Source organism: Liolophura sinensis, chromosome 6 (assembly GCF_032854445.1).
Source record: "Liolophura sinensis isolate JHLJ2023 chromosome 6, CUHK_Ljap_v2, whole genome shotgun sequence".
NCBI classification, from domain to species: domain Eukaryota; kingdom Metazoa; phylum Mollusca; class Polyplacophora; order Chitonida; family Chitonidae; genus Liolophura; species Liolophura sinensis.
The window spans coordinates 57,543,474-57,569,652 of NC_088300.1; the positions used below are offsets into that span (position 1 = coordinate 57,543,474).

The following is a 26,179-nucleotide window of genomic DNA, read 5'->3' on the forward strand; positions in this document are numbered from 1 at the left end:
ATGAGTGAGTGGAAGGAGACGTGATTAAAACAAGTTGCTTAGTTTTAGGTAGTGTGGATTTGGTTAACAGAGCTCAGTCAGGTGCTATGTATGTGTTTACCTAAAACCATTCTGATGCATTTTTCACAGCTGTAATACATTAACCTACTTCAGACTTAGTGTGTAAAATGCAACCGTTTGTGGCCTACTGTTATTGATCAAATATTTGTTGGAAAATACCAATTGATGACATTTGCCACTTGTCAGAAATATACATTGGTGGCACATCTGTATGTGGTGTTATTAGCACACTTGCAATGCTGTGTAATTTTACATTTTTTGTAAGTATGCATAGTTTTGCAAGTTTCAGCTTGGATCAAGTGCAGGACATACATCTTTGACCTTTCTTCTAAGCGCTCTTAATATAATTTTACTCTCATTCTTAATCACATTGGTAAACAAATTTATAAATATGGTAATAACTAAATATAAATTGTTTCTATCTATCAGATAACAACAAGCATTCATTAAGTTCTCATACATTTTTGGTGAGGGCACTAATTTATTTATTTCATTGGTTGGTAATTCGTGTTCAAGAATTCTTATAAGTCACATGTCGGCTAGGTTTATGGGTACAGTGACCAGAATAAACAGAGATTTGATTGGTATAGCAGCGTATTTTGCACATGCAGTAAGAATGCTGTAGTGAAAGGCTTAAAATGTTTTCTTTTGGAGTTACCAGTCAGATGAACTGGTATATACTAACTTGCTACAACCAGCGAGTGGGAAATTTCCCATTGATCTATAGTAGAAACATACACTACATTCTCGAGAGTCTTTGCTGCACACTCCTGCAGGGTCACCCTGTTATATTTGGCATTGCTAGCAGAGTGAACTAAGTACCGTTCACTGCAATGTCATTCATCTTGATGATTTGAAGAGACCTTGGCTTGCCATTGTCATCTTGTCATGACATGGAAGATGATATCAGATGGATCAGGGTAACAGGGCAGAATGTACTGGTTACCAGAAATTGGCCCTCAATTTTGTTGAGAGATAAAGCCTAAGTTTGAAATGGCTTTGTTCCTATACACCTTAGTTGCCCTAATATTCTGTTGGGTCTTGATTGATTGTTGCAAACCAGTGTAGAGTAGTTTTCTCATGCAGTCATTGAGCTGAAGTGAAAGTGAGTAAAATACAGTCCTAAATTTTGTGCCTAATACTGGCAAATGTGGAGGTGTATTTTATATGTTATTATCTTGATTTTGCATGTTGTTTTAAAAGTCCATAAAAGTAGTTAAGGCTTTGTAGAAATCTTTGAGTATTGCATGTAAAATTTATTCAAGACAACAAAGTGCAATATCAGCCAATATCAATATGGATATTCAACTCAGATTACTGTTTTCATAGAAGTTCATTTATTAATGCTTCAGTAGTCGTAAAATGAAATTTGCAAGCTTCTTAATAATGCAGTGTTAAGAACTGTTTCTGTGTGAAGGTTGTGCAGTGTTTGCATGTACCCCCTACAGAGATTGAATGTTCTGATTCTTTGTTAAAACAGTTTTTCATTTCTTTATATGGTAATGACTGTTCTCATATTGTTCATCCAAAGTGACATAGATGTCTGTAGACATATAGGTGAGGGATACAGTCAGGTAACAACAAGGTGCACTTTCTTCTATTAATAAACAAGAGATGTGTTGCCAGGATTTAATGTGGGTCACCCAGATCTACATATGTGTTTTGCCAGGCACTGGCTCATGCAGTAAAGCAGTGCTCCACAGAAAGATACCCGTGTCCCTCTGTTTCTAGGTCAATGTAATTGGCAGTATGCATAAACATGAGCTCTAGCTGGGCCCTGTTAAAGATTTGCCCTAGCTGCAGAATTTTCATAAACAAAGGAGCTGTATTCAACTCCCAAGGTGTGTCATAGATTTGACTTAAAGAAACCTTGTCAACAACAGGATGTTCAATTAGCTGCTGGACTCTGTGTCGGTGTGACTCAATAGCGAAGGGATTATCAGCTGATGTCACTTAGCTTTCAAGCCTGTATCTATACATGTATTTGATTGGAGGAGAGACAGGTCAGCCATTGTATATACTGTCATTTTAATAAGACTTAGCCTGCACTTGTCCTAGTTCTCTGAAGAACTGGTAAGCTTTAAAAGGTAGATTTATTCATAGAGTTTTAAGCAAGATACATGTAGTGTACTGTACCATGTGTACTTCTCCATAGCTTTTAGAAGTACTGCAGGTGTGAAATGTAGTAGATCAGAATTAAGAATCAAGTTCATGATTTTGTTTTTAACTAAGTGTTTTTTTATGGGGGGGGGGTGCGCGGGGAGCTTTTTTTTTTCTTTTTTTTTTACATGGGTATATATTGTGTTCCACAGATATTAAATCTAAATTTCATTGATTATGTATCATTGGTACTAAACAGTGCCTGAATTATTCAATTGGTATTTATACATATTAATACTAGTTGAATCCCTAGATCCATGACTTGTATCCTGTTATATTTCAGTACGTGTATAATTCAAAAAATTTAATTTTATGCAGTAGAGGTTGGGCCAGGTAATTATAATTTCAGATTATTTTAGAACAAGCAGTTCCAATAAAAATGCTGTTGTAATATTGACCTAATTTGATATGTTACTCTTTGATGTTGGAGACAGCAGATTTGTCTAGCCTTAGGGCTTCAGAAACATAGTTGGTCTCCAAACAATGCTTAAATACACATGGTGGAAATATTCATACTGTGTAGATTGGTGAAGTACCCTGGCTGAGGATTACTTTTCTGACAATGCACCCCCATCCCCAACCCCGAAACATACACTCCTGCACACCCTACCTTGGAGTCCCTGTCAAAGTGTATATAATAAATACTGGTACCTCTTAGTCAAAATTTCTAAGCATGTGCTAAGCTTTATTCCAATGCAGGCAACAAGTTTGGCTTTATGAAATGCCATGTTAACATAGTAATACTATAGTTGCATCATTTTGCTTCTCACCTTAACACTGAAATGTTTTAATGGCAAGGCCTCGTTTTAGTGATTCTGGAGTTGCTGTGGCATGAGGTAATTAATTAATTTTTTTTTTTTGGTGGCGGGGGTGGGGGGAGTCTTTTCAGGGATTGTATTGTCTGCTTACTCATTGTCATGGTCAAAAGCATACACAGTGATTCAGAGGTTTAAATCAAAAGCTCCTAGACAGGTGAATGTGTTCAGTGCTTGATCTTTTTGTATATTGTATGTATATGTATAGAGGGATGATGAAGATGTGGACAAAAAGTGGCTATTGATAGTTTTAGAAATACATAGAACCAACATGTGATTAGCATGTAACAAGTCCTAGGCCAGCCAGGAACCTTGTTTATGAAATCACACTACTTCCTGGCTCCCTGCACTATTATTAACTTTTAAGCTATTTTAAAATCATGAAGACTTACTTTCCATTTCATCTCTTGCTGAATGGGCCTGTTTTTACACTTAGTCTATAGATGAATTTACATGTAATGTCAGCTCAAAGTACAATGTACGTCAGCAGGACAGGAGGGAAATACCCACTTCAGTTAAGTGGGTTCATGTGTCGTCAGACAAGACTGCATGGTAACAAGGTGTGCTTGTGGTTACTATGATTGCATCAGTCAGGTTATTAGCTGAGTAACGTGTTACAACATTTATAAAAATCTCCTTTGTCATGTGCACCAACAGTCCTTTATATTCAAGATTGTCAGCTGCCGTCCTAAGACCTCTAGATTACATGTGATGAATTACCTTGGAGACCTCATCAGGTTTACCTAGACGGAAATGTCTTTCTGTCATGTGATACAGTCTTGAGGCAGGTGATACTACACAGTTATCTCCTTACTGGTTACCTGTAGCAGCTGTGCCATGTGGGAGTCTGTTAAATATATAAGCCTTACATAGGTAGCCTTGCAGCATTTGGCGTCATTAGTGTTTAACATGAACGTCATGAATATCAAGGATCTGGCAATGCTGATTCAAGGAGGGTGGATTAACCTCTGTATTCCAGTAGTTACTTACTCTAGAGGTATGTCAAATACATGTACATATGTACCTCCATTGTTTCAAAGAGCGGTCTACACAGTTGTAATGTGCAGATTGTGTAATTTGTGACCTGTTCGTGTTACAGGAAACATGGTTCTGCTGACGTGTGACTGTTTAAATGTGAAGATTGATGTGGGAGAGACAGATCTGAACTCCAGTTGTCCAGGTAAGTTCACACATGTGCTCAGACAGCAAAAAATTAACAACCTTGCCCCCTAACATAGATTGCTTGTATTTAACTCTTCAGTCATGTCACCACATTGTAAAGGCCTTTTCCAAATGCTCCATAATGGTGCCATTTTAACCTAGATCTTAATTGAGGAATGGTTGATCTAGTGTATAAAGGGAATGGTATGATTAAATACTCCTGACATCAGTAATAACAGATACCGTTACTACCTATAAGTGTCTTTGGTCTGAAGGCATCAGAATGTGAATTTTCAGTAGGAAATGTATGTGTACATGTAGCTTTGTAGCACATTTATAGTATCAGATGAACTTTTGACAATTTTGTGTATTGTGATAATGTACATGTAGGACATACAAGACATGTAAATCTGAATGTTGGCATTGATACAAGTTTACATCCTTGATGATACAGTGCAACTCGTTGACACCGTAAGATTTTTTACTGTAATGTACAGTAGTGTCAAGGCCTCTCTACATTTTCATTTGTTGCATTGTGCAGGGTGATTTCGCTTAGAAGTTTTAACAGTGATGGTCATTCACACTTCATAGCATAGCATATTGTAATGTGGCAGATACTACCTGTTCCATGAGTACAGTGACATTACCTGTACTCAGACAGTGGTGTGAAATTTTGCACAGTTGAATGTTCTCATATTTATATATGTTTCAGATATTCCATCAGGTTATGAAGACTGTGATTTCTTCCGCTCAGATTTAATGGAGGCAAAGATATCTCCGTCTGCCATCCACCAGGTAACCTTATTCTGCAGCACATACTATGTGTACATTAACTCAGTGAGCTGTTACATGTACACTTATAGTATTGAGATCTCTGTTTGTCTTTATGTTTAGAGGTTGGGGTACAAATGTCATATCCTGTCAAATTTTAGTTACTGTACATCTATTTGGATGTGTGGCTCTAAAAGTTGCTCTGACCAACTTCAAAACTCAGTGAGTAATCAACCCTTTTTTTCAGATTATAGTACATTATTTGCTAAGTCAGAAGTTATTACCATTAAGATGGGTTTTCAAAATTGTTCAGAATATACACCTGGATTACATCTGTGACATAATTATGCTAAAATACAGTCACTGCAACCTCCGAAACAAACATATTGTCCTTTACCTGATACTGAACGAGAGCATATGGGTATAACTAAGGTGGCTGACGTTCAGAAATGAAGGTGGTGGAAACGGTTAGGAAGTTCAGTGCTCAGTTAGAAGGTTATGTTGTGGTGCATCACATGCATCTTTTGATATGTGATGGGTTAGTTTAAGCAGAGTATTTTAATGTGCTTTTGGGAGCATCTGTGGCTCAGTTGGTTAGCGCGCTAGCGCAGCGTAATGACCCAGGAGTCCCTCATCAATGCGGTCGCTGTGAGTTCAAGTCCAGCTCATGCTGGACATGCTCCCTCTCCGGCTGTATGTGGGAAGATCTTTCAGAAACCTGTGGATGGTCGTGGGTTTCCCCCGGGCTCTGCCCGGTTTCCTCCCACCATAATGGTGGCCGTCGTCGTATAAGTGAAATATTCTTGAGTACAAAACACCAATCAAATAAATGAATAAATAAATGTTCTTTTGATATGCTCTTCTTTTCTTTTGATATGGGGTCTTTATTAAGAGAACATTTTCATGTGTAAACTTTTGATAAACCCAGTGTTCATGCTTAGGTAAGTTTGTTATGCTTTTACTTCAGGAGCATTCTTATCTCGTCCATAAAGCCCAGGTAAAAGACTGGTTGGTTCACAGATGTGTGAATTGTGGGTTGTATACCCATGCCGTCCCATCACTGCCTAGTCGGAAAGGTGTTCTTGTCTCCAAAACACTACTGGTAAGAGCCTCTTTATTTCTCATTGCCCACAGGATCAATCCTAGTTCAATCATACAGGTATTAGTACCAAAAACTGGTCATCAGTATTGTGTACATTGCTAGGCTGGAAGCTTGTAAGTCTATCCCTTTGGTTTACATTTATTGGGTCAGGTGTTGATGTACTGTGGAGGTAAATAAACATATGTGAGTTACATTTGGCAGTTTGCCCTGTGCCCTGTTTTCTCTGGTGCACTTGTGAGCCAGGCCATTGAGGATCCATCTGTAGACAATATCCTGGTTTCCATTTTCCTGGCTGGACCCTCCCTGGTTCAAACGGTTAAAATCCTGCTCTCACTGGTTTGGCTGTGACTTTAAATCAAGAGCTTTGTCAGGTACATGTATGTGGCAAAAGGGAAGCGGGTTACTCCAGGCACTCTGGTCTCCTGAACCCGTAAACCTCACCACAGTCATACTAGTGAAAAAATTCTTCACTACAGCATTTCCCAGGTATCAATTAATCAGTCAATTCATCCAGTCCCTGACAATGTTATGCATGTGTCCCTGGATACATTTTTTTTTCTTTCTTGTCATGTACCAATTACATTTACTTATTTATTCATTTTTAATGCCACAGCCAAGAATATTTCACTTGCACTATGCTAGTGACAGGGGTAGAAATGTTGTTTTAAAAACGCCTGTCACAGAGACAGGTAGACTTTTCCTTGGTCCCCATCAGTTTGGCTTTTAGGAAGCCTCTTCTGTGTTAGCACTACTGATCGCCATTATCGCATTTTCCGAGTGTTATTTCAGTTTGGCGAAATTTGTATTCAATATTCTGCCGGGACCAATACTTCTGCGCAAACAATCGTCAAAACAGAACTGACTTGTAGAAGTTTAGCCTGTACTTGTGTACGCATGCGCTTTCCATTCAAGTGAAACAATCGAGGAAAAGCATCTGTTCTGTGTGCATTTAGACTTACATGTGTGTCTTGAGTTGCTCCCCTTCACTTTTGCAACACCATGCGTACTTCTCGAGTGGGAAAAGTTAGCAATGCGGCCCTAAAGCTGTACACCTTTGAACGATAGGAAGAGGCCGGGGCTATATATATTAACTTCATATTTTATTATTTATTTATTTCACTGGTGTTTCACGTTGTACTCAAAAAGATTTCATTTATATGACGATGACCAGCAACTTGCACTGACTGCAATGATGAGAGACTAATGAGTCGTGCATGACACTTCAATTTTTGATTGATTCACTGCTCTACATTGACTGTCCTCTAGTTCAGTTTTGACTGGCACTTGTTCACGCCGTTCATTTCGTCATAGATGTGGTGGACTCTTGCGAAAAAGTGTTAGGAAAAGCATGGCTTCTTGCGAATCTAATTTTGCTGTTGCTATGATGACCGAATTGTGTTCTTCAACTTTGAAGGTGCATTTGGTCTCGGAATTGAAAGCACAGATATGATAGGTTCATTGACAATGGCCTTGTCCAGTAAATGAGGTCCTGACAGTGTTGACCTATTCAGGCCGAAAATGACGGCAGTCTTGTTATAACATTTTGATCATGGGAACGCCAAGTAAATATACAGACTTCACAAACATAGACATGCATGGGTATTGACTTAAACATGATTGTAAACTTACTGGGCCTGCCTGTCACTGTGACAGGTGAATTTTTTTGTGACCTGTCGCCAAGAAAAATTGCCTGTCACCGACAAGTAGACAGGCTTTATTTCAACACCTGTGGCAAGTGTTGCAAATTGATGTTTTGCACCATCTAAAAGAATGTTTCTTTCATGGGTGACTGTTTACATACGGGATTCAATGTCAGTAGAAAAATCTTTGCTGTAGGCCCATTCATATCTTTAATTGGTTCATAAATCTGAATTGCTGCCATGTGTATGCTTTATGCTGACAGAGTGACCCTGATGCCCAGGAAAGGTTGACTAGGTCCTCGGATTACTCCCCCTTATTCAGAGTGGTCCTTCGGGGGCAGGACCCAAATATGTCTCCCTCTCTTCCAGTCACAGGTGAGCAAACTACCAATGAGGTTATTAGTACAGCAGTGTCATGGGGACCATTTTATCTCTTGGGATATTTCAGGTTACCTTCTGGAATCATGTTTACTTTTTCATTAAAAAGTTAGATTAGTGTGGTGTCAGGGGTTGGTTTCATGAATCGTACTTAGTGTTAAGTAGCCCTTAGCAAAGTTCACTTTATATCTCTACAACATATGTTGTCATGGTAGTTGAGGGCTTATTTAGGTAAGAGGATTTCATGAAACTGACCCCAGAGTATTCTTATGAGGCATGCTTAACTTGATCCACATGTACTTATAGAGCTACTCCTGTTCTAAGAAATCAAACATTGATTTAAATTTTGTAGAACACTATCAAATAGATACATGTAACCCAAAGTGTTTTCTACCTATTGTAAAGATTTGAAACTGGAGTATAATTGTCCACAAAGCTACCCAATGAAAGCAGGGGTAAAAAAAACAGTTACATTGTATAAAACAATACCTGAAATGGATAAATAAACTGGGCTGTATATGTATTTATTTTTCAGGAGATTCCAACAGTGCGTTTCATTCACTGCAGTCTTGCATATCCCATATCCAGCAGGATTTGAACACCTTCCTGTTGCAGGAGGAGGCCCAAATGGAAGAGCGGGTTCGGTAAGTTATTATAAATTACTATAAAGATTTGAAAATAGCACTCATATACCGTGTATATTCTGTTGTGTTCTTGACATTGGGTTTCCCTTTTACATGTGTATTAGTTCAGATATTCAGTCATGATGAAATTAGAGATTTATACTACATATTCCAGATTTGAAAGCAAATAGACATTCTGATTTTAGTTTTCCTGTTTCTGATGTAGAGTCTATCAAGATGAGCAAAGAGATATTTTCTCAGAACTTGAAGAGAGAGTGAAAAATGACAAGAAGAAGATGATCAGGTAAGACTTTCACAAATGTAGTACTTGCTTGTCATTTAATACCTTTGTAATTTTTCTTTGATTTGTATCATTTGTTATGGAAATTTAATCGTCTCTTTCTCTCCTTTTTTTCTTCTTTTCTCCGCCACCCCCTTTTTTCCCTTTTTTGGGGGGGGAGGGGGGAAATTGGTCAGGAAGTTTTGGAGGTGGGTTTTTGCATTAATTGTCAGGTAAAAAAAAAAGCTGGTTTATCACCTCAAAAAATTATATAAAGATGAGAATTAAGAAACTTTCATTTCATTGCAAGTCTAAACCTTGAGCTCTTCTTGTTTTCAGCATTCTCTTTAATAATATGCAGACATCATCAGAAGAGTCTACTGTCTCTATGAATGGTAGGTTAACATAGTTTTTACCTTAACGGATAGAGGCATCTATGTTAAGGAATGAAATAATAAGAAAATTATATTAAAGTCCAAATAAAGAGATAAATGGATTAAATGTTTTATAGTATATTTTTTTATCTAACTGTAAGCCATTCATTGGAAGTAGCTATAAACATTTGTGTGAAGTCACTTTATGTTGTTATTTTGCAGGCAACAGACCAGTATTGCGCCCGACAAAATCTGTACCCATGGCATCATCAACAAACAGTTCTCGCCATAAGGTAACTTTCTATATTAACATTGATTGACTCGTGTTGATTTAAGAGAAGCACTTTTTACCCAGATCAGAATTTTATTTTTTCATGACTTTGGGTTATTTAGACTTTCAAATAAAACAGGTGTTTTGAACCGTCCTAGCAGACGAATCACTGTATTGCAGTTCTTCAGACCTTTTCGTGTCTGGCATTTATTCAAGTATCTTCTGAAGACATTATTCTGTGTTGACTGATAAAATTATACATTTTGTGAAAGCCTGAAACTTGCCAATCCAACGATTGTTGTTTTGTCTCTAAAATATAATCAAAAATGTGCATAAATTGCACTGGAAATTGCTCTTCCATATGCAAATAGGTTTAGAAATTAGGGCACTGGTAATTCTCTTTCCTGACTTCTCATGACCTTCATTTCTGGATGTTACTGTAGTAAATACATGTATAGTGACATGTAGTCAGATTTTCTGAATATGCTATTCCTTACAATTTTTGGGACACTCGGTCTGCTCATTTTTGCCAATATATATGTAATTGTAGCAGAAATATTGAGTTTCTTTTTTCTTGCGTGAGTAAGCCACTGAACAACATACTCGTATCTTCACTTTCCAATAGGCTGGTAAAGAATTGTAATATTCTACTTTCAACACTACTATTATCTTAAATTTAAAAGAATTAGGGTAAACCATGTCGTTGTAGCATTATGTACTTGTAGTTGGTGGTGTACAGCTTCAGTATAAGCAAATCTGGCACTTTCTTATGTACATGTTTGTGCTAAATAGTAAGTCTGTTTCCAGGGCCCAGACCGGAGATCTGAAAATGCAGCGAGTCGACCACGATCTCTGCGACCGTACGACCACAGTCCAGACAGTGAACGTATGTCGACTATATAACTACTGTTAGCAATTCAAACATACTAAATGCTGGAACAGGTTATCTCTGTACTGTAGTTTTGGGGATGTAATGAACTCATTGTTGTTATCTCACCTTTATTTTCATATTACACATGAAAAGTAGATTGATTATCTGTTTTGTTCAGATTTAGCTTTATCATTTTTCAGTTCTCAAAGGTTACATTTTGTAACAGTGATTCTAGACTATGTTACCACATTGCCATAGTTAAGATAGAGAATACTTCTCCATTCTTCAGCATGGGGATTACAATCAGCATCATTCTAGTGAACCATAAGATTTTAATATGACGCATCATGATGGTCCCAGAAAATATAGCCATATATTCTTCCAGTGTGCCTGTAAACTCTGACTTAATGACAGAAAATATAGCCATATATTCTCCCAGTGTGCCTGTAAACTCTGACGTAATGACAGAAAATATAGCCATATATTCTCCCAGTGTGCCTGTGAACTCTGACCTCATGACAGAAAATATAGCCATATATTCTCTCATTGTGCCTGTAAACTCTGATTTAATGACAGAAAATATAGCCATATATTCCCCCAGTGTGCCTGTAAACTCTGACGTAATGACAGAAAATATAGCCATATATTCTCTCAGTGTGCCTGTCAACTCTGATTTAATGACAGAAAATAAAGCCATATATTCTCTCAATGTGCCTGTCAACTCTGATTTAATGACAGAAGATAAAGCCGTATGTTTTCTCAGAATAACTGTAAATAGTAACCTGGAGTTATATCGTTTTACATTTATATCTACAGCTATGTTCATGTTGGATGATGATGATGATGATGATGAAGATACTCCTTTCTCTATCTCAGACGAAGAAGATACTGATGGTAAGACATAGCATAGGGGGGACCATGCTTCAGTATCAGCTGAGTCTTGAAAGCATTTGGAGTTCAAGGGGAAAATACTGATTCAGGCACAAAGCCATGCATGTGTTTTGTGTCTGTGGGTCATGTATAAAATAAGACTATCAAGATATCAAGTCATTGAAGCCATACTAATCTGCAGTCAAGGGAGATCACCCTTTTGAATTACCTCCCTTTGATTTACAAGATAGAAATATCCTCTAATCATTGTAGAGTGGGAAAACATTTTGTAACTGCTGTGAAAATAACAGTTAGTGTGTGCATATTATGTTACATGATGAAACGTTTAAATGGTCATGTGCCCCACAGGTTCTGCCTGGTTTCCCTCCCAGCGTAATGTAAATTGAAATATTTTTAACTACAGTGTAAAACACCTGTCAAATAAATAAATTGCCATGCTGTCCATCAAAATGTATAACTGACACAGAGAAATGACAAAATCAGGTGTTCAGTACTTAAACATATTGTGTGTTGAGAAACAGTCTCCTATAGATTACTCCCCTTCCTCACCCCCAATTCAAGAAAATAAAAAAACAAGAACTGCAATATTCTTAGTGTGACCTCTTGATTATAGATAGCATACAGATGGATGATGCCAGGCGCTCCTCCTCCTCCTCCGGAAACCTCAACTCTGTTTTCTCCACATCAGTGCCAATCTCTGTGCCTGTGTGGAAACCCCGATCTCCTCGCAGGACGGACCTGGATGATAAAGATGTAAGTAGTACTTACCACTACATGTACTGAATAAGTCATTCTGTCAGCTCACTGGTGTCATGCCATTTAACAATTAGGAATTCCCCTGCATGGTTTGCAAGTGGTATATGCATGTAGGACTCGATGCTTACATTGATGAAGTAGTCATTTATTTATTTATCAGCTGAGTTTATTTTTTTATCTGATAAAGAAAAAGAATAAATTTTCAGTGTGTGATTACAAAAAAAAAAAAAAGATAGTTTTGAGTGGTATATGATTGTTGTATTTGACCTTTAGATTCATAAAGTTGTCTGCTGAGTTTATTTTTTCAGCTGATATGGAAACAGAAGAATAAATGATCAGTTTTTTGTGTTCAAGCAAGATAGTTTTCATATGCCTTAGTAGTAGGTTGAAGCTTTTTGCTTTGTGTTACATCTGATAGATATTCAGATGCTACATAAACTGAACAACAGGACAACACTTTCTGTAAAGTAGTGATTTCAAAAATGTCAAGCATCTATGCTCAGGCTTAAGATACCTGTGTGACGCATCGTTCTGCATAAAGTAGAAAGAAAGCAACTCCTAGTATTGAAGTCATAGTTGTCAATTTGTATGTTGGTTTTCGTTGACTATAGATCAACAACTATGACTTCAGTATTCAAACTTACTTCCTTTCTATTTTGTGCATTACTGATCTGTGAAACCACTGGATTCATGGTTTAGCTTATCTTTACTTCTGATTTCTATTGACAGATTCGAGCTCCGGCCCCAGATCAGATGGCTGCCAGTATGCAGGCTTTGGCGCGAAGTGTTCACAACAACGACGTCACCAACTTATTTGGAGAGCTTCCAAGGCCTCGACTCAGTACATTCTCAGGAGTTCTCCATGCTTCACGGAAGTGAAATGCACAAGAGGCTGTCAGAGGAGAAAATACATGTGTGATGACCTTGATCAGCTGATCATTCATGAACAATGAACTGTGAGCTTTGCTGAGTTCTACGTGGGCATTATATCATCAGGTATGGGAGATAACCTGAGAATTGCATTTGGTGGTAAGAATCCTTACTCACTGGTGGTCAGTAGGGCGAAATCTCCGGTAGAGTCGCTAGGACATAACTACTACAGTGAGGCTAGTTTGGAAGGCTGTGCGAGTCTATAGTCAGTGGTACTGTCTCTGCTACAGCTAGACATGTCCTCATTACAATATTAAGGCAATGATTGTCATACATTGTACATAGTCATCATGTCCAAAGGTGCTAAAGTGAGTTGAAAAGAGAGTGTGTATACAGCTACCCTGCTTTGTTTTATGTCAACACTTTCAGTTCCTGTCATATCGCTTTGTCATGTCACATCTACTTTGTGTAGCCTCCTGTCTGTTTTCTGTGACATTAAATTGTCCTTAATTTTTATTATTTTTTTTTTTCACCATGTTTTCAACTACAACTGGCAACCTTCTTTGTTGTGAAGTGAAATTTTTAATCTTTATACCATCTAAAAAAAGGACAGACACTGGCCAGTGAAATTCGTATTGAATGATGTTTGAAATACTGGGTATGTGGAAATAAGTGTGCTACATGTAATTAGAACTTTTTTAGTGGAGCGCCAGTATAATTGTGTTTCGACGTCTTACATTTTTTTACCACCACAAAACATGGGGTTTTCACCATGTGGCCGGTTTGACACCACAACATAGGTCATCTCAATGGAACATTGTATCTATGTTTACAGATTTTGTACTTAATTTGATCTTAAGCTAGTTCATGTTAACTGGCTGAAGAAGTTGATAAGAATGCTAAGGTTTATGGTTGCAAATGAATGGATTGTTGGTGTAAAACATACAAGTAGTGGAACACATGACATTGTATGTTGAATACGTGGCATATGGTTGACTTTCCTCACAGCTATACTAGCTGTTATATGATACATGTACATGTCTTCGAATAATCTCATGATAGGATGGAAAATTTTACACTTTGTGATATTTGCTGTATATGTGCTATGTTCTCAATGAATCTGCGAATGTTTAGGATGAGAGTGCGCATAGATAATGTTGGATGATTATACAGTGCTGTGTGCCAGATGTGGTAGAATGTGGACGTTCCTGGCTTTCCCTGAAGATTAATGGTGTGCCATATTGTGTGCCATTCACAAGCAGTGACGACCTTTATAGCTGTTTGTCACAGGCTTTAGTCTTCAGACACCTTTGGAATACTGCCCACATTGTTGTCTGAGTCAGAAATACATTTTTATAGCAGTCCAGTTACTTGTGGACTATTATGTTCTGCTGTATAAAAGACGTTTTGCCCTTGAAATAGTTTACATGTACATAATTTTGTTGAAAGAAATGTGTGTTGAAATGACAGGCTGATAGACTGCCAAGTGAAAACGGTTTCCCAAGAGTAACGCACAAAAAAGCAGTGAAAGTATCAGTTTGTACCGCTCAGTGCTAAAGCGAAAGTGTACATGTCATTGTATTTCTCTTGTTTAATAAATTTTTCACACCAAGCACTTTGTTTATCGTCAATACTTCGGCTGTGCTAGTTACACATGCCCCTTAACACCTGTTCTCTGGCAACAATTGGATTGGATTTCACAAGATACTTTTCCACTAGGGCCCTCGTCTTGGTCACCTGGATAAGGTTCCTGTCTTTCAGTCACTAGACTGCACGAGTTGTGGATTCAATCCAATTCTAGGAAAGCTAATTTTCAAGACACCAATGCTTCCATTGTTCTTTAAGCCGCGGTCGGCCGCGCTGTCTTGTGTGGTCTAACATGAAGTTTGCTGGAGACCGCTTGCCTTCCACTAATAGACTGACTTTAGAATAGTACCCCTATGACTCGAAAAACACTTCCAGTTCCTTGTGGTTTACGCGATCGGTTTTCTCCAGCAATTAAACTGCCCGTCATCGTAAATAAGTGGTAAATACTTGAGTAATCTCAAGTTATACAACAAGGAAATTAGGAGCCACCGTTACCAAATACTCCTGTCGGTCGGTTTTAACGTTGGCTTCCTTAGCTTGAGTCGTCATGAATTCATTAGACCATAGAATAAGCTATCTTGGTCATCCCTTGTTCAACTGAGAAGCATGAAAGGCACTCAATACGCCAAGAGCTCGTTAGTCCAGGTTTACTATACCCTGAGACTGCAATGGATTCCCTATTTACTTACTAGCATGGCGAACATCCATTGCCATTGACCATGCACTCCAGAATATCATTCTAATACCGGCTGAACCGCGGTCGCCGCAATCTAAGAGGACAACCCTTCACGATTAGCCTGTAGCAAAGCGAACCGTTGACAAAGTATGTTTATTGATGACGAGCCTGTTACACGGAGCATGAGGCCTGTGGCAGTTAACTTCAAAGTCTGCCCTACAAAATGACACTCCCAAAAATGCATAAAAACCTAACCAAAAAAACAATAATAATAATAATAAAAGCCCTCAAAATTATTGCTTAGATTAACCGGAAGACACCATCGTGATATGACAAAAAAAGCTGACAGCAACATTATAGGGCGAGCAGACAAGTAAAAACCTTCACATTGTTGACAAAGGGAATGTTACTTTTTTGGAAGATTTACGGTTTCACAAAGCGACGTGTGGCATTTTTTTTTATCCTACATTTGTCGTACGATATTTTGTACGTCACTGTGACCGTATCATTGTATTATTGTTGTACATGTACGACATCTTGAGAAACTGGGCCCTGGGTCCTGCCCGCCATCACAATGATGGGTACCTGGCCCTGAGATCAGTTGGCCATGTTCCAAGTCATGCTTTCACATTAACCTATTATTATTACTTCTTAACCTATTTAAGCTGAGAAGAATGAAACCAATGTCAGATTGACCTTATAAAACCTTCAGTGCAGGGTTATGGCCCCTCATCTTTAGGCCGTTCCATGTACGATATTGCTAGGGAGTTGAGGAATATATTCACTTCTATTATGTTATCAGCACAAAACACTCTGTATATAATGAACTGAATTAAGGTATATCTTATAATGAACTGAAGGTATATGTATTTGTATAGTTACCATCAACGCTAAGAAGGTCATTTCCATCTTCCAAACTGCAGGAAGCCTTATTATGGATAATGTAAATGTAGACTAAAATGGAGCGATCCAAATCCGGCCGCTTTTTAGAGTAATGAAGAGAAGAACAATTTAACATCATTTCACAAAACACATGAAAAACAATATGTTAGGGAGGACACTTCCAAGTCTCTTTCCTTGTAATATTGATGATCTTATTTAAGGCAATAAACAGATGCTTGTAATTATTCTTGAATGAACTGGTATGGTAAAATAGATATAATGTTTTGTGTTTTCGATTTACAATATGCAGGTCAAAACGATTAGTGCCACAGAGTCAACTTAACAGTTAACAGGATAATCCCATGCCGTATCTGTGGAAAATGCCCTTTGGACACCCAGTTTTCAGTGAGCAAATCCTTCAGATGACAGGCCGTTTAATTTTGTGTCACATTTTCCCGGATGCATATCACACATTTATTTATTTGATTGGTGTTTTACGCCGTACTCAAGAATATTTCACTTATACAACGGCGGCCAGCATTATGGTGGGAGGAAACCAGGCAAAGCCCGGGGGAAACCCACGACCATCCGCAGGTTTCTGAAAGACCTTCCCTCATACGGCCGGAGAGGAAGCCAGCATGAGCTGGACTTGAACTCACAGCGACCGATTGGTGAGAGACTACTGGGTCATTACGCTGCGCTAGCGCGCTAACCAACTGTCCATATCACAGAGTTTCTTAAACTGTTTTGACTCATGGAAATTTAAGTATTTCTGTTCACATGACATCCACATATCCGTTTCTTATACATCCGTATCATTGTACAAAAGTAGGATTCTGTGTCTTAATTCACCCTAGATTATAGACGCTAATTCATATATTTTGTTCGCAACTGAAGTTAATCCATACAACATTCGGAATAAAGTTATGCTTTCAAATCATGAGATAACTGCATGAGCATGTCTGTTGTTTTTCAACAGGGGTGAAAACAGTCAAGAACTCAGGCTGTAACTATATATGCACATCCTGCCTCATCTGAGCCTATACTAGAAAGGAAAAGCCAATTAGGTATGTGAGTTATGCATGGAACGTGTTACATGGAGACACAGTATTCCTAGAAACAGAGAATATCATCGCATATTGCCAAGTGCTACCTAAATTAATTCTCCAAAAAGCGTGCTGCATGAGGGAAGCTCTGTTCGTAAAAGCGGAGGATATCATCGCATATTGCCATGTACTACATAACTTTAATCTCCACAAAGCGTGCTACGCGACGGAAACAGTATTCGTACAAACAAAGGATATCATCACATATTGCCACGGATTAGACAGGTGTCCTCCCCATAAGGCGAGCTGCGTGATGAAGCAGTATTCGTACAAACAAAGGATATCATCGCATATTGCCACGGATTAGACAGGTGTCCTCCCCATAAGGCGAGCTGCGTGATGGAAGCAGTATTCATATACAGGCAGAGGATTCCATCTCATACCCCAAAGTTATAAATTACTGTATATTCGTACTTGAACGACGCAACGGTAAGTTTGATAAGACCGTGTTTGCTTCCTTTGTGCACTGTTATGGCTAACTGCTGATCCTAATCAAACCAATCTTACTAAATATGATCCCTATATATGTAGGCGTACAGTAATTATATACGAATGTATGCTTAGGGTTTTACGTCTGGTCGTACTTTTCCAGTCATATGACGATAAGGAGTCATTAGGTGTGTGTACATGTACTGTGTCTTCTTCTGACAGGGTGGGCCCATGCCGCCAAAGTGCTGCCTCCACTGAAATGTCATGTCTAAGACACCAGACATGACACCCCACCCAGTTATACTGACACCGGGCCAACCAGTCCCGTTTCCTTGCTCTAACGTCTCAGTGCTGAGCGCCAAGCGAGGCAGCAACAAGTATCATTTTTAGTGGGGTTTGGTAACCAGGGTTTGATCCCGGATCTGCACTGAGAGTGAAGTTAAACAAGTCAGTCTGCAGGTCCACACCTTGTATGTGCGCTGTGATTTTCGCCGTAACTACAGAAGAGCGATCGAGGGGCTGGATGGTTATCCAAGGCGGGTCAACGGAAAATTGGATTGTAAAAGAACCTGGAACAGACAGTCTGGGCCGGGCTGTCCTCCCGTGGACTAGGAATGGTGGTACGGATACAGGCCTGGCTGTATCTACCTTGAAACACCTTTCCAACACCAAATATAAGCATCTTTCATCTCCCAGAGTCGGTAATGTCTACAAAAGATATCTTCACAAATTTCAGGATTATGCAAGCAAGGAAAACGCAGAGAAACTGGTTGTAGGAAGCGAAGTTCTAATCTTCCTTCGGAAATAAAATCATTTTAAACAGTATAATCAAATAAATAAATGTAGATATCAGTAAATATCTTTCGTTTATTTACATTTGTTATTAGGATGTGTTCGAGTTGGCGTGTTGTGTCAACAATTGATGAAAACTTGGGTGTCAGAGTTTGACGTTATGCATTACGTCTACAACCATATATGCCGATTTTGTAGAGGCTCAGCCTACGGAGTCAAAGGTTCCTGTTTCATGCCTCCACAGAGGCACAGCAGCTTGACTTTGTATACACCTTCATCCCTGCACCCAAAGTCTTGCAGATCAGCACAATCTATAACAAAGAGAATTTGTTCTGTTGCTTACCAAGGAATGAGTATCACTATAAATAATAAGAAACGTAGGAGATAAGTAGATAGTGACATAGGGACCGTTCCTATACCCAAAGTATTATTCGGGCTTGTGCTGTGATACATGTCTCTTGCTCAGACATGCCTGTGCGATAAAGTTTTCGTATGACATGAATTGAGAGGAAAAGTACGATCGACTCAGCTTTGGCCCATGTCGTCATTACGCGGGGAAAACTGAAAGTACCCCATGAATAATACTGGTAGGTTTTATAGCTCGCATATGTGGTGTTCGCGGAGGATTGGGCGGGGGGGGGGGGGGGGGGGCTTTGTTTGGCGAGGGCCCGATCTTGGTTGAAAATGGTCAGACAGAGTGGCGCCTCATGCAAGTCAAGAATCTTTGGCATTACGTCCAAGTGAACCAGTAGTTTAAACATGACACAATTCTGAACTTAAATACAAAACAAATCTACAAAGCTGCCCTATTGGCAATGGGAGTAATTTTAGTTTGCTCACTAGTACAAACTAGTACAAGAGCTGAATCCACCTTGATATGTATTTAGATTCACTTTTGCTAATGCATTTTTCCGAGGAACTATATTGGATATAAAGAAAAGAAGCATACCTTCCACAACTCGCGCGTCTCCGTTGTTCAATGGTTCGCCGTCAAACTAAGTGCCGACCATGTTTTCTTGTTTGTTCATGGTCGTGGTGTTGCCTTCATCACTATGTAACATGGTCGTGGTGTTGCCTTTATCACTATGACATGGTCGTAGTGTTGCCTTCATCACTATATAACATGGTCGTGGTGTTGCCTTCATCACCCTATAACATGGTCGTGATGTTGCCTTCATCACTATAATATGGTCGTGGTGTTGCCTTCATCAATATATAACATGGTCGTGGTGTTGCCTTCATCACTATAACATGGTCGTGGTGTTACCTTTATCAATATAACATGGTCGTGATTGTTGCTTTCATCACTATAGCATGGTCGTGGTGTTGCCTTCATCACTATATAACAAAGTTGTGGTGTTGCCTTCATCACCATATAACATGGTCGTGGTGTTGTCTTCACCACTATAACATGGTCGTGGTGTTGCCTTCATCACTATAAAAGGGTCGTGGTGTTGCCTTCATGACTATAATAGGGTCGTGGTGTTGCCTTCATCACTATGTAACATGGTCGTGGTGTTGCCTTCATCACTATAACATGGTCGTGGTGTTGCCTTCATCAATATATAACATGGTCGTGGTGTTGGCTTCGTCGGCATATCACACGGTCGTGGTGTTGCCTTCATCACTATAACATGGTCGTGGTGTTGCCTTCATCACTATAGTATGGTCGTGGTGCTGCCTTCATCACTACAGCATGGTCGTGGTTTTGCCTTCATCAGTATAACATGGTCGTGGTGTTGCCTTCATCACTATAAAAGGGTCGTGGTGTTGCCTTCATCACTATAATAGGGTCGTGGTGTTGCCTTCATCACTATAACATGGTCGTGGTGTTGCCTTCATCACAATAACATGGTCGTGGTGTTGCCTTCATCACTATAACTGGACTTTGTAAAAGCAGGACGTGTCTTCCACAGCAGCAGTGAACTTTTCTGTCAGCCATCATGTAGTGTTATAGGCCTACAGTTCATATACCGATATCTTTTCACATATACCCTGTAATTTGAGCGTGTCTTTAATTCTCTCCGCCATTTCTTCCAAACGAATTCTTCTCAAGTTTCTCTTGTCAAAGATTGGCTTTAGTATTGTCAACATCTGCTCTCATGCGGGTTACAGGTTATACTTAGGTGAGGCTTATCGTTCAGGACTGATAATGTAAGAAGCCAAGTGTTGACGGACCTCAGTTAGCTGTCTTTCGTGTTTAGCGATTTTAGTTTCTTCGCGAAATAATCGTTTTTCTGGATCAAATATTTTATATGACTGAGCTTCCGTTCTCTCTCAATCGGCTTGTTGAGACTTTCTGACCCATCTGCCCATTTATCGAGTTACAAATACACATCAGAAGGATTCTCAACATGGCGGCACTTATTCAATCTGCAAATACTATGTTATGCAGAAACCCTTGTATACTTTTACCCGTGTATCGAGTTCCCGGAACCAGTCACGTGATTTGGCTCAATCAGTCATGTACAGTGTCGTTTACACTGACATATAGGAGTTTACATCCCTACCGTACCTATTCTAGAGGCTATTCCTGAGACTGGCCTTCACACTTTGACACCGAAGAAACAACCATATTGTTATCAAAATAGGACTACGAGATTGGGTCTCTGGTGACACTGACCACGTGACCTTAGTTCTGGAAGCTGATGACGGGGTCCAAACTACCGTGATACGCTGAATGGATATACAGTGACCGATACTTTCACAGTTATATACTGAAATCATGCTGTCAACAATCCTTATCTTACTGTGTGTTTGCAACATATCTAAAGGAGAAATCCTTCCCAGAAGGCCTCGCCAAGCCAGTGGACAAGGTTTGGATTTCCTGTCTTTCAAAGTATTGGATTTAGAGAGAAGACTGTTTCGTGAACAATCCAAAGTCTCTCAACTGGAGGCCCAGCTAGCTGAGGTCCGTCAGGAGTTGTCTTCTCTTTCTCCATCCATCGCCACACCAATAATACCCGTCTTAAAGGCTCAAAATACACCGGCCTGGAACGTCATCCGTGCAGACGTTGATAATATCAAGGAGAGTCTTGTGCTAGAGAAACGTCAGAGAATTCGTCTGGAGGAAACGGTGGAGGAAATCAAGGGAAGTCTGAAAAAAAAGGTTAACGATGACGGCCTGAGTGAACTGCGAAACACTACACGATGGCTGACAGCAAAGATTGACGTCATAGAAGACAGATGTCTGGTTGTGACGAAGGCCAATGGTAGTCAAGGTGCCGCTGACTCAAAGCCTGTACCCAAAGCACCTGTAAACACCAAGGCGACTGGACTTCAGTTTGACGGAAAACCGCTGAATGATGAAGACAAACGTGTTGCAAACGGTATGTGTTGGGTTAAAGTCTTCCTATATCTCTCTAGATACAGTCTGTCGATGTAAGTGACATCACCTAGAACAGGGTGGCAGACTTTGTAACAAAATCATAATAAAGTACATCGAGGGTGGTAGATCCAGGGTCAATCCTGGGTTGGGTCACATCTAAGACCTTAAAAAAGAGCAAGTTGTAACTTTCTTGCTCAGCGTTTAGCATTAAGAGGGTAGTGCAGCGAATGGTTGACCCGTATCAGTATAATGGCTCGGGCGGGGCAGCTTACTTGCCTTCGGTAAGTCGTCTCATTGAAACAGCACTAGATAAAAGAGTGGTGGAAGTCCACACTGCAAGAAGGTGGCACATTACATACACTCTAAAGGAAACAAATTTTAACAAAATATAAAATTTTAAATATAATGCCAAAACACTGATATATGTAATAAACTTGAAAGCATTCCGTGCAGTTGTATCAGTCAGATCGGTTTATAAATGTTCTACAAACACAAGCATGATTCAGGCCTATCCAATGTCTTCTGTGAAACTGACGGGTGGCTAAGATTACTTGCAGATCGTGTACAGATTTCATTTCATGATTTGTATATATTGTTCATGTCACATTTGTGCTTTTATTCGCGTGCTTTCCTGAAACGCAGATGTTAAGTTGTACTTGAAACATTTCCTGTGTGTTGCAATGACCCAAGGGGTTAAATGGCGTAAAATGGGAGTGCCATCATTTTATAATGCTACATCGAGTAATGATTGCTGGTAAGTGGCAACATGCAGCTAGGTTACAAGATCTTTAACATTAGGATGTATGCTTGGGATTTAACGTCGTACTCTTTAACATTAGTAATGTCGAATGTACCACGGCTAAAGTGAAATGATTTACAACATTTTCTCAGCAGTTTGTAATGCGTAATTGAGTTTGTAACACCTTAGAAAGCGTTAGCCTAACATTATAGATGCTTTCTCTCTTCCACAAAATGTTAGTCATATACCTACATAAATCATATAGCCTACTGGTTTAGATCCATACAGCCGCACTTAGGTTCGGTGATAATACAGAGTAGTCATCACCACGTAAATCTATGAAGAAAAAAAGTACGTTGTGATGGCTCGAACTCTTCATTATCATTTTTTAAGGTATATGTAACGTTTCAATTTTAAGAGAGTGTGCTATTGTGTTATCTTTCACCTTTGCCTCTTTTCTTTCCTCACAGACTGTGCTGATCTACTGGAGTATGAATACCATAGCGACGGAGTGTACAGAATCCAACTCCCTAATGGCGCGTCTATATTAGCTCGATGTAACCTTCTTGAAAGTCCTAGGAACTGGAATATGGGCGGCCAAAAACTTTCCAAGCTGAAAGGCTGGATGGTCGTCCAGTTCAGGAATAGCGGACAACAGGACTTTAACAAAACATGGCAGGAGTACAAAGTGGGCTTTGGGAATTTATCTTCGGAATTTTGGCTGGGAAACGAGTACCTTTGGCAGTTTCTGAACTCTAGTACTGTCAACCCACTCTTGTTTCTCCGACTTTATTCAGTTGGTTATTACTACTATCATAGATTTTTCATCACTTCTGGGTTAACTTTACAAGGCGAGAAGGAAATGTACAGAATTGAATATAATAGTTACTCGTACGGCCAAGACACAAAGTATCAGGGTCCAGGTAAGGGAGAGTTTGTGACCTGGGATAGGCAGCCGTCACGACCGGGTTGTCCCCCCTTGGACGGGGGTTGGTGGCATGGCTACCGGGCCGACTGCCTTCGCCGCACCACCAATCCGAATTCCCAGTACATCAAACTACCCGCAACACACGACGGTAAGATTTCCAAGGGATATCGTAACGTTTACCAGCAGCATCGCAGCAAAGAGGACGTGACTAAGTTCATTATCAAAAGCGAACTTCTAGTCTATTTTCGGAAAGGTTGAAAACGGTTTCCACAGACTTTGTGCCTGCGTGTATGCATGGATTTCATCGTAGCATCGGGTTTGTCACAGCTCGATTACACTGGAACATTGCTTTAACTTGGAGCTAAACAGGCTCGTACCTTGGCAGAGCGCCATGTCCAATAATTTTACCAAATTGAACAGCTTTTTCATCTGAAATGACAGGATCTGTACTTAAATTTGAAAAAAAAAAACCTATCCTTTGACAGAAAACTAAAATGCCTCTTCTCCTCGTCAACTAAATGTAGGCCCTATTCCTGAATACTATTCATTATACACTGGAGGAAAATCGCTTAGTTCAGCATTTTACCGCTACCTGCTGGCATTTTGCATGAATAAAATTCATTAATGTGATTTTTTTTTCATGCTAAAGGAAGAGACAGTTGAATATTAAATGTTCAATCTGTATAAGCCGTCCTCCCATAATGAGATTTGGGATCCTCGCTGACCGAGTGTAATAGACTAATGACAACCGCCGGAAGTTCCCTAGTCTATATAACACTGAGGTCGCGGTTTCGAATCCAACGCTCAGCACTAGTTTCCCACCTGCCTTAAACCTAACCATCCTTATATATCATATAAGTGAAATATTGCTGACTGTCGTGTCAAACTAAACACCACAAACATAAATCGCTGTGTCATTCAGTTAACCGTTAACATGTGGATAACATGCGATATGGCATACTTTGTACAAACCTGATTCAATGGACCTCATCACAGTTTTTGGTGCTATATTAATGCAAAACAGCACGAGCCCTTGCTATATCGCATCGCGAGAATGTTTCTTCAAAGCAGAAACAAAACAGTATGCCATATGGTAGCCTATATATCCGTGAAATTTGTATCGCTGACACCACAGAACTAGGCTTGTAATACTTTCGGCAGAGTTTAACTATATTCAAAATAAATACTATAGTTGTCAGGTATGTGGAATACCCCAATCGCTCATCAATTTATCCAGTCTTCGCCAGTGTACTGTAGCTGCGTTCGGTTTCATGTTTGGTGTCGGCGATTTGGGACTTCAGTATGGCCGTTAGAGGACTTTTCGCTGCGACGTGGCGATGAAGCGAAAGGTCGACTATCGGCTTTCAAACTTCAGTTTGATGGTACGAACATGAAACACTTCGAACTTCTGACATCTTCCCAATTCCTTTTTGAACTACAAGATGACATTAGTCCGGCAATTACTTGGCGCGACAAAAGTTATACTATTGTGATCCGCGGCTACATCTGTTGTGATATAGCCACCATCTGTTTGTATGAGGAAAAGTTGCTTTATTTCGAATTGCAATGCGGGGATTAGCTATGAAGGGCAACATTCAGTCTAACACGCACGAGTCATAAGTAAACCAGATTTTACCGTTCGTTGCTTTCTCATATCCTAACTATCAGTTAGTCGATCAGTCGACTTGAAAATGATGGAGTAATTGCCACATATGCATTATATAAACAAGAACACAATAAGATTTTTGGCGTTTTTTTATTTTATTTTGAATGGCAAAGTATCTTATCTTGAATTAATGCCGTCTAAAGTGCAAAACTGTACATATATTGAGGGACTGCACATAGTCGTCTGTATATAGCTCGTAAACTCGTATTGTTGACTCTGCGATATCTTTCTGAAATGTTCAGGCTTTCATTCAAGAGAGATATGTCTTCACTAGAGTTCATATCCGGATTCTTCGTCATATTGGGAGCGGATTGCAACCAGAGGTCTGGTATGACTTGCCTAAGTTAACTGACATGGAATGATTGTATTAGCTTTACCCTGTCCCCAAATGGTGTCACCAGGTGAGAATTAAGTTTAGCAGGTCTGGTGCACTTCTTTACTACCATAATAAACACACATTTCGAAAACCTTTTTTTAAAAAAAAATAAGAATATAGTTTCATCTTATGGACAATTGATCTATTCTTTTCCTTAACATTTACAGTATATTGAGAAAGCTTAAACTTAAAACAACCTTAAACCTAAAGGCCATATTTTGGTAGTTTCTGTTTTCACAGCTCATTTTAGCACAACGAAGGAAACTGGAATATATTTTGACAGCGTTAGACTGTTAAGAAATACAAACGAAAAGATCAGTATAAAACTATACATTCCATGCTGGGAATCGAACTTCTGCTTTTATTTGCCAGCTAGATTATAAGCCGAGCACTTTGCTGTGGGCTAAAGGACATAACCTGTAAAAGGCGCTGGAACTATATGTTAAGATAAATGTACAACTCCAATGGCCTTGGCAAATACTCCATTTTTTCTTGCAGTTTGTTAAAATATAATTGCACAAACCAACATGATACTTTGGAATAACATACTATGCTCTCTGTCAAATGTGCAAAATAGTTTTAGTTCACGTAATGATGATATACGAGAATTCCACCTGACCTTGAAATAGGGAAATTTTGACTACTTT

At 39.3% G+C, this 26,179-nt stretch overlaps 2 protein-coding genes and 1 long non-coding RNA gene across 3 annotated transcripts in view; 2 read left to right on the forward strand and 1 right to left on the reverse strand.

Annotated features, from left to right (window-relative positions):
• The window catches only part of LOC135466652 (uncharacterized), a 15,559-nt gene extending 926 nt beyond the window's left edge, over window positions 1-14,633 (forward strand). The window contains exons 2-13 of the mRNA XM_064744262.1: window positions 4,135-4,215; window positions 4,909-4,991; window positions 5,935-6,069; window positions 7,973-8,084; window positions 8,623-8,731; window positions 8,937-9,014; window positions 9,330-9,385; window positions 9,587-9,657; window positions 10,443-10,521; window positions 11,323-11,400; window positions 12,011-12,150; window positions 12,883-14,633. Of these exons, the coding sequence (XP_064600332.1) occupies window positions 4,140-4,215; window positions 4,909-4,991; window positions 5,935-6,069; window positions 7,973-8,084; window positions 8,623-8,731; window positions 8,937-9,014; window positions 9,330-9,385; window positions 9,587-9,657; window positions 10,443-10,521; window positions 11,323-11,400; window positions 12,011-12,150; window positions 12,883-13,032 (1,167 nt within the window). The 5' untranslated portion in view covers window positions 4,135-4,139 and the 3' untranslated portion in view covers window positions 13,033-14,633. The remainder of the gene's footprint in view (window positions 1-4,134; window positions 4,216-4,908; window positions 4,992-5,934; window positions 6,070-7,972; window positions 8,085-8,622; window positions 8,732-8,936; window positions 9,015-9,329; window positions 9,386-9,586; window positions 9,658-10,442; window positions 10,522-11,322; window positions 11,401-12,010; window positions 12,151-12,882) is intronic.
• A 3,837-nt stretch (window positions 14,634-18,470) lies between these two features.
• On the reverse strand, window positions 18,471-20,753 carry LOC135468822 (uncharacterized). Its single transcript, XR_010444258.1, has 2 exons — window positions 19,445-20,753; window positions 18,471-18,806 (listed from the first exon to the last, which is right to left on the reverse strand). It is a non-coding gene; the product is annotated as an uncharacterized LOC135468822 (long non-coding RNA).
• A 42-nt stretch (window positions 20,754-20,795) lies between these two features.
• LOC135467807 (ficolin-3-like) lies at window positions 20,796-23,903 on the forward strand. The gene is made up of 2 exons (XM_064745670.1): window positions 20,796-21,824; window positions 23,033-23,903. Exons 1-2 carry the CDS (start codon window positions 21,221-21,223, stop codon window positions 23,746-23,748), a joined length of 1,320 nt encoding a protein of 439 aa, XP_064601740.1. The 5' UTR covers window positions 20,796-21,220; the 3' UTR covers window positions 23,749-23,903.
• The last annotated feature ends 2,276 nt before the right edge of the window (window positions 23,904-26,179 follow it).

Excerpts from the sequence above, each read along its gene's own strand:
- LOC135467807 (XM_064745670.1), top strand. The coding sequence starts at position 21,221 with ATGCTGTCAACAATCCTTATCTTACTGTGTGTTTGCAACATATCTAAA. Across the intron at positions 21,825-23,032 it reads AGACAAACGTGTTGCAAACG|ACTGTGCTGATCTACTGGAG; the intron begins GTATGTGTTGGG and ends CTTTCCTCACAG.